This window comes from Silene latifolia, chromosome 8 (assembly GCF_048544455.1).
Source record: "Silene latifolia isolate original U9 population chromosome 8, ASM4854445v1, whole genome shotgun sequence".
NCBI classification, from domain to species: Eukaryota; Viridiplantae; Streptophyta; class Magnoliopsida; order Caryophyllales; family Caryophyllaceae; genus Silene; species Silene latifolia.
Genome location: NC_133533.1, coordinates 97,846,955 through 97,855,833, shown reverse-complemented (window position 1 = coordinate 97,855,833; position 8,879 = coordinate 97,846,955). Strand labels below are relative to the sequence as shown.

At 42.0% G+C, this 8,879-nt stretch overlaps 2 protein-coding genes across 2 annotated transcripts; both read left to right on the top strand.

Moving 5' to 3' along the window:
• Window positions 1-3,867: 3,867 nt before the first annotated feature.
• On the top strand, window positions 3,868-5,273 carry LOC141595568 (uncharacterized). The gene is made up of 2 exons (XM_074415535.1): window positions 3,868-3,888; window positions 4,488-5,273. The coding sequence occupies exons 1-2, from the start codon at window positions 3,868-3,870 to the stop codon at window positions 5,271-5,273; spliced, it is 807 nt and encodes a 268-aa protein (XP_074271636.1).
• Window positions 5,274-5,647: 374 nt separating this feature from the next.
• LOC141595567 (uncharacterized) lies at window positions 5,648-6,625 on the top strand. Its single transcript, XM_074415534.1, has one exon. It carries the CDS (start codon window positions 5,648-5,650, stop codon window positions 6,623-6,625), a length of 978 nt encoding a protein of 325 aa, XP_074271635.1.
• The last annotated feature ends 2,254 nt before the right edge of the window (window positions 6,626-8,879 follow it).

The window sequence follows — 8,879 nt, the reverse complement described above, 5'->3', positions numbered from 1 at the left end:
TACCCAGGTCTTGTGATAGTCCTCCACCTTTATGGCTCGGTCGGCCATCTTTCTGGCGGAGTCAAGGTTGAGGTATTCACACTTGATGAGATCATTTTTGAAATCACCTCTCGGTAGGCCTTTCATCAGTGCGAAGGCCGCCAGTTCAGTGTTCAGCTCTCGGATCTGCTGAACCTTGGCGTCGAATCTCTTGACGTAGCTCCGGAGGGACTCGTCATCCCCCTGTCGGATAGTCAGGAGATCCGAGGTCTCCACGGTCCTTCGCTTGTTGCAAGCGTACTGGGCTATGAAGTTGTCTCTTAAGTCGGCATAATAGTACACCGAGCCATTAGGTAGCCCTTTGTACCAACTCTGTGCCATGCCATGGAGGGTGGTTGGGAAGACTCGGCACCACACCTCATCGGGTTGCTCCCATACCGACATGTAAGACTCGAAAGCCTCAGCGTGGTCGTTTGGGTCGCTATCCCCTTTCTATGATATGGCCGGCAGCTTAAGTTTGGCCGGCACCGGGACTTCAAGGACGTAGGCGTGGAGGGGCTGTCTGACCACATGCCGCATGGCACGCGGCGATCGGCTCCTCGTGATCCTAGTCCGGCTTCTCTCCCCGTAGCGGGAAGGGCTTCTTGTGATCCGACTCTGGTGAGTCGGGCTCCTTTCTTCGTTTCTTCGGAGGTGACCTCGTTGGTGCCGTGGCGACGCTGTCCTTCCACGAGTGCGGGAAGGACTTTGGTCTGACATTGACACCACGGGCACCGCTGGCGTTTTGGTACGCCCAACCTCTTGCATTGCTCCGTTTAGGTTGTTCGGAGTCACGTTAGGGACCCTGGTCACCTGCGGGTGTGTTGCCGTCACCGTCGTTGCGGCGGGGGTGATCGGCGTGTTACCCATCAGGTCCAGGAGTAATTTTAGTTTGGCTGCATCGACCGTATGTCCCATTATAGTGACCTGGCCGGCGGGCAGCGGTGTTTCTGGTATTATTGGCATCCCGTACGCCGGTTGAACTACTCGGCCGGTGGGGGACTGCCCAATCTCAGAGTTGTGGAACGTGTCATCCTGATAGAATGCAGGTTCGTCGGTCACAATTACTTCTGGCTGCTTTGACATCTTCTTAGCTTGATAGGTGGGTTTTGTTTTGTGTTTTTAAGGGATTTGATTAGCTTTTAGTATGCTTTTCCCACAGACGGCGCCAATTGTTCCGGGTGTGATTACGGAGCAGTGTTGTTACCACGTAAGCTTTGTTGAATGATGACTTTGCTTGACTCTTCCTTTCGGCCTCTCCTGAAATAATGAACAAACTGAGGGCTCGGCTTGTCACCGAGCGTACTCACTCCGACGCTCAAGTCAGTAAACTTAAAGGGATTAAGTTGTGTGTAACTTGGCAAAGTATATTGTAGAGAGATAAGGGAGTTTATACCAGATTATGAGTGGTTTAGGTTATATTTTTGGATCCTTTCCTCAATGAGGGTTGAGGAGTATTTATAGACTTTCACCTTTTGTCACGTAGTGGCCAAGTGGCCAAGTGGCTAGCAGGTGGAAAGACCGTTCTACCCTCGGCTGATGGACCCATGGCAGGCCGGCCGAGGGGTCTTGGATATGAGTACGCGGATATGTATCCCGGCTGGCTAGTTGTCCTAGCCGGGACCCAAGTGACAGGCCGACAGGCTGCATCGGCTAGTCTATCTGATATGTCGAATTGCTGTGGATGTCATTGACTTTGGTCAATATGTTGACTCGGTCAGCGGGTGCAGAATATGCCCCATCAGCACTGTATCAAGGTCGATTAAACTTTTAAAACACGGACTTTCATACTTGACACAACAAAATTATTTTGCTAATATATCAGTTTTATTATTTGTTCTTTGCAACAAGGGCGATTCTAGGATCTCAGCCTCTCAGGGATGGGGAATCAACAAAAATAAAACATAAGAAAGGTAGAAGAAATTTGGAGTAGCAAATATGGATAATGGTTTAAAAAAAGCAATGGTATGGAGGTTTGAACCCCTTCTTCAAGTTCCACAAACACCTTTCTTATCATTCCTACCATTGAACCAAGGCTTTCTAACTAAAATATGTTGCACTCTATATTACTTCCTCCGTTTTTATATAATGTACCCATTTGTTTAATTTATGAGTGGAGTATTTTAATAAAATGGGGTTCAACAGGGGCTTCTTAAAACAAATAGAGGCCCAGTGTAACACGGAAAAATGAGGCCTCAAAACGAATGCACACGTATATTATAACTTCGAGATTTGTATTAAATTTCATTAATGAAAGCTTATAATACGGTGACCAAAAGCGGAGGCTCGGTTCTCACGCCCGTGATTGCCCGTGACCTTAGACACCCCTAGGGTTCAATTGAACTCCATAAATCCCCACTGAAAACACCACTATTTTACAATAACCTTATTTCAGAACATCTATTCATCTAAGTTTTATAATTGAGCTAAATAAAGTGTATACAAATTTATGGGGATCCACAAGAGTAAATGAATAACCTAATAAGGTAGGTGTGTTGACTCAAATAACCAAAGGGTAAGTCTACTTAAATACAATAAACGTCGTAGTAGAAGTATAAGCGTATAACTAGACCTGGCAAAAGTATACCGAACCCGAAAAACCGATCGAAAATACCTGAATCGACACCTGACCGTACACCCGAAAGGTATAATCGAACTTCACCCGAAACTCGAATCGACTGAATTGATTCGAAATCGAACCGAATTTGTAATATCCGAAATAGACCCAAAATCGAATGAAACGAACTGTTTCAACTCGAATTGTTTTAATCCGAACCGATATACACCGAACCGATTTCAACCCGTACATTGATGATGAAACCCAACATTGAAACCGAAATGACCCGAATGTACCTAGGCGTCACATCTAGGGTGTCTTTTTGTACATGAGTGTCACCCATTTGACGTCAATGAATTAATATTATATCGTAGTTATACAAAAAAAATTATTTGTTGCTTTTTTAAAAACATTATTAGTATTATATCCAATGTTTTGAATAAAGACCTAATCCCCTGACATCCGATCCGATTATGACCTGACTCGAATCTCATCTGCTTTGATATTAACCCGACTCGAACTTTATTTGCACCGATATTGACCCTTTCAAATCGAACCGATCCGAAATATCTACAACCGATTAAAAGTGAAAACTGAATCCAACCTGAGTTGAATCGAACTGAAATCGAAAAAAAAGATAAACCGAAATAACCCGATCCGAAAGAACCCAAACCGAAACTGATCTGATTGACCCGTTTGCCACCTCTACGTATAACTCACCTTATCACAGGTCGTAGTCAACCACGTCAACACGAAAAAGTCGCCCTTCGCCTTTCGTACATCTTCCTTTGTTTTTCCTTGTATCTCACAAAACGACAAAGTTACGACGCAGAAAATACAAATAAAATGACAGCCCCACAATAGAGAATCCAATCTTAAACACTTGAACTGTGTCACTAAACTAGTAAACTACTACTTTTAAAAGTTTTAACACCAAAAAATAATACAACCATGGTCCATGCATGCGTTCACACCCACTTATATAATATACTCTGGATAAGAGATTAGTAGTATTTCAAAGCATCAAAGGTTGCATGTGACATAATAAAGGCAATTGCATGGAAATGTTGGAGTTTTAGATAGCGGTAAAGTTTCTTTGAAGACCGTTTTATATGAAGTTAATTATGTATGAGTAAAATATAGGGGGCTGATTTATATCGACGACGTTTTAGTAAATATCGACGACGTTTTTCATAAAAAAGACGATGACTGCCCTTATGACTTTATCTCTCTAAAAAAAATTCTCTCAAACTCAACTAAATTCAAAACAAACAACAACAACAATTAACAATATGTCTAATCTCGATTCAACGGTACGTAAACAACTTAATCATTTGCTTAATTTTTCAAATTTTTTTTGCGCATCGTTCATTCTATTCGATAGTTGAATTAATTGACGTATTGACTTAGTAGTAGGGAATGTTTGAATTTGTTGCGTAATCTGAAAAATGTCCCCCGAAAGATGAACCATGGCCAAAGTTGGAAACCAACGTTAGGACCACGGCCCAACGCGTTGAAACCAACGTTTGCCACGGACCAAACAAAGGAATTCCACGTTTGGCCATGGTCCAACGTTTGATTCCCACGTTTGGCCATGGTCCAACGTTGGATTCCAATGTTTGGCCGTGGTCAAATGTTGGAATTCAATGTTTGGCCGTGGTCAAACGTTGGATTTCATTGTTTGGCCGTGGTCAAATGTTGATTTTCATTGTTTGGCCGTGGATTAAAGTTGGTTTTCGTTGTTCGTCCGCGGTTGATCGATAGAAAGTAATGTTTGGCGCGATCGTTTGTTGGGTCTCGTGTTTTAGGCATGAATAAGTCGTTTTTACATGTTTTTCTTTCGTTTTACGCAATTTATGTAGTATATGATTCCTTTTTATTGTCTTACTATAGTCGTTATTGCTTGTAACAGGAATCGTGGGAGGATTTTGGCGATAATCCAATTGATTACAACCCGTTGTTCGAGACTACTATAGATTTTGAAACGCGTGACGAAGCTTTCAATTGGGCTCAGAAAATCGCATTCGAGAATGGGTTTGCTTTGGTTAAAGCAAATAACGGAGCTAAAAATAGGAAAAAGAACGGGTTGTTGGCAAGTTATTTTCGATGTAAAAGACATGGTAAACCAAAAGAAACGGACGATCTTGAAAAGCCAAGGAGGTCGCAGAAGTGTTCATGCAAGTTTCGTATTCGTGCCGTTCAAAATTTCGTGTCTAAAAATGATAAAGAGACGGTGGTGTGGAATATTCTAACCTCCGAGGGTGGTGGACTACACAACCACAACGTAGCCGTTTATAAGGACGGGGATCGGCACTTTGCGGGATTGGACGCGGAAGAGAAGGCATATGTTAGGCAACAAACATTGCCCGGGGTTCAACCGAGGGATATTAAAAATGGTCTTCATTTGAGATCCCCCGATAAACCTCAACCGTCAAGCACCCAACTGTATAATGAAACAAGGAAAATTAAGAAAGAAGAAATGGGTGAAAGAAACACCGCTCAGCAAATGTTGGCTCTAGCGGTGGCAGCGAAATACGTCCACTTCTACGAGATTGATTCCGAGGAGTCAAAAGAGTTGACTCACATTTTCATGGCTCATCCTGAAGCGATTAAGTTGTTCCGGGCTTATCCTTATGTGGTCCTCATGGATTCGACTTATAAAACCAACATTTTCCACTCATTGAGATGGTTGGTGTGACACCCACGGGATCGTCCTTCTTAATTGCATGTGCGATGATTCCTACCGAGTCTGACGTGAATTACAAGTGGCTGTTGAGAAAGTTAGCTGCGATTTTAGATGCCACCGGAGTTCGTCCCCTATTTGTATTTGTCACCGACCTGGGAATTGGGTTTGATCAGCGCTCTTGAGCAAGTATTTCCCGGTGAGCATTTGTTGTGTAGATAGCATGTGAACAAAGCCGTCAATGCAAAAGCCTTGACAACATTCAAAAGCGAAAGTATGAGGAAATTTGTCATCTCAAATGATGAAGATGGTTGGTTTAGGGTGATCAATTCGATTCCGAGGAATCGTTTCGGCGTGCGTGGCGGTGTTTCCAACGTAAGTGGCCACAAATGGTGGATTATGTACGGACAACTTGGGGTCAACACGCAGGGAAGTTCGTTTTATGCTATACAAACGAGGTCTTACATTTTGGTAACACGGCAACTTCCCGTGTTGAGTCAGCACATTCTCTATTGAAGGCTTGGTTGAAGTCAAAGCATCTCACACTTGACTCCATGTGGTCCCGTATCCACGGCATGCTTGAAAGTCAACACTCGAAGATTAAGAAAGAACTCGAAGATGAAATAAGTAAACCAAGGAGAACATCTCGTACTTTCTCCTTATTGCAAGGAAACGTGTCTACTAAGGCCATAGAGTTAATGGAGAAAGAACTTACTAGAGGCCTTAGTTTGGGTATCGGATTGAATGATCGATGCCGACACGTGATGCGAACGACTCATGGATTACCTTGTGCATGCAATTTGGTATCTTTGCACGGAAAAGGTAGGAGGGTCCATCTCGAGGATATTCATGTCTTTTGGAAGACATTGGTGTATGATATTCCTCAACAAATGCCGAAAAATGACGGTGATTTATGGGAGGAATTAGTGGATGATATGAGGCACAGTGACCCGGTTAAACTAAGGGCGGCCATAGACTTGTTGCGTGATTTCCAGCACCCGGAGGACCAAGAGATTTTGCCACCCCCTATTAATGAGCACCCGAAAGGTCGTCCAAGAGGTTCAACCACTAGAAATAAGTCGGGTTTTGAGCATGCAGAAAGGAAGTTCGGGACACCAAGTACTCACTTTGTTCAACAAATGCGAGAGGTTCAACAAAGAATTGGTGATTTCGAATCAGGAACTCCCGGTGCTCCTTTGGGAAGGAACTTTACCATTGGATTTATATCAACATGGGTCAAACGGTGGGGTATACCTGAGGTTTTGTGGGGCCACTTCGATGGTTGGGTGGATGTTGGAGATGACGGTCATTGTGGATTCCGGGTAATATCGCACGCCTTGGCCGAGGCCAAGAGACAGATTATATAGTTATGCGGGAATGGTGTTCGAGGGAGATGAGGACCGACTCTATCTACGCAGAGTTATATGGAGGTTTTCAATCACCACTCGGTATGTCGGGTTGGATTTAGCACTTCGACGAGTTGAGTTTTTTCAGCAGATTAGTTGTGGCGGGGACCATTGGATGTGTAGCGACGATTTGCTAGTTTTTGCAACGATGTTCAACTGGACGATATGTGTGATTGGTCATACACTGCGAGACGGGAAGAATGTTTGGGAAGGAAGTTGCAAAACTATCATGCCATTGAAGACCCGAGTTGAAGGCCGACTACCGTGTGGTATTTTGTGGTTTGTCCTACATCATAGCCATTGGATGCGGTTGCATTCTAGCAGCCCCCTTGAGAGTCTCCCTATGCCGCCACTTGATCCCGCTTGGTTGACCTTCCGAGATCCCAGTGTTGTTCACCTAGAGACTTTGTACCAACATAACATTGAGATTTGGCAAGCGTTCATGTTAGAAACTCCGAGAAGACGTCGTAGAAGTCAGGTCTCTGATAGTGCGACAGTTATCTCAGTTAGTAGTTGTTCGGAATGAAAAAACTATTAAATTCACTTGTGTAATGTAATATATTATTGAAAATCATAACAATCACTAATTTCTGAAATTTCTGGAATTCAAATGTTACCGTTATAATTCAAATGTTACCGTTATAATTCAAAATAACCGTTATAATTCAAAATCACCGTTATAATTCAAATGTTACCGTTATAATTCAAATGTTACCGTTATAATTCAAATGTTACCGTTATAATTCAAAATAACCGTTATAATTCAAAATCATCGTTATAATTCAAATGTTACCGTTATTATTCAAAAATAGCCGTTACAATTAATAAATAGCCGTTACAATTACTAGCTTATAAATAGGCCATTCTATGTCAATTTCAATCACAACATCCAATTCTAATCACAACATCCAATTCTATTCACAACATCCAATTCTATTCACAACATACAATACTAAAATGGTTCTCACAAATGCACAAAAAACCAGAGTTTATCAAATAAGAATCGATCTAATTGTTCAAAATTTACCAATTCTAATTGAGCGTCTTGAATCAGTGGTTCCCAGTGCCACTGTATGGCACATGCTTGAAGAGCCTCCAATTGGTAGCCTTTGTATAATTTTACAAGGAAACCGAGAAGATGTGCTAACTCCAGCGATTCTGAGATGAGGTTGTCTACGATGAAGCATTAACCGAGAAGATGTGGGAGTTTCGCAGGTTACGAAGTGATCTCTTTACATATTTTGAGCGCATCCTCACCGTGATCGATTACCCAAGACTATCAGACTTATGTGCTGGTAGAGTGCCGGGGCAAGGAATTCTTTATCTCTACTTGAATGATTTGTTGACTGAATATATGTCTACCCAACCTGAAGAAATTGAGGTTCATGATCATGAAGAAGATAAGGAATCGTCGTCTTCATCATCGGAAGATAATTAAGTTCGATAGTTATTTAATTATGTTATGTTTTAAGTAATAATCGTTTATGGTTTGGGGTTTAGGGTTTGGGGTTTAGGGTTTAGGGTTTAGGGTTTGGGGTTTGGGGTTTAGGGTTTAGGGTTTAGGGTTTAGGGTATGGGGTGTTGTTGTTTGTTTTGAATTTATGTTTTAAGTGGTTTATGTTTTAATTATATTTTAAGTGGTTTATGTAATGTCGTTGTATTTCAATTAATGAATGTTTTAATTAAATTATGTTAAATTACGTTTAAAGTCATTTAATTAAATATCGTTGTATTTAATTAAATACCGTCTCCAAACAATAAGACAAACATCTGAAAATAAAAATAAAACATAAAATTTATCCATAGAAAGATACTAAAAAAACCATACAAACATAATCCAAACAAACATAATCCAAACAAATAGAAAAACATAAGAAAATAAAAACAAACTAGTCATCATACACGTCTTCATAGTAAGGACGCATCCCCGCAAACAAATCCTCTAGAGTCTCTCTCTCGGCCTCCTCATCAGCTTGCCGGAAGACATTCTTCAACTTACGACTAACAGCTAGGGCGACTTCCGGCTCCTCATGAAACTCGAAAGGCCGAAAATGGACGCGGTGTGAGGGGGGATAAAGGTAGGGGTGTGAATGGTCTGCATACCAAGACATGTATCCCTTAGTACACTCGAAAGGCATATATGCCTTCTTTGACAGGTTTCGGAGGTGTGTGATGGATATCTCGGACATCCATGTCCTATCGGGCTCTTGCCCGA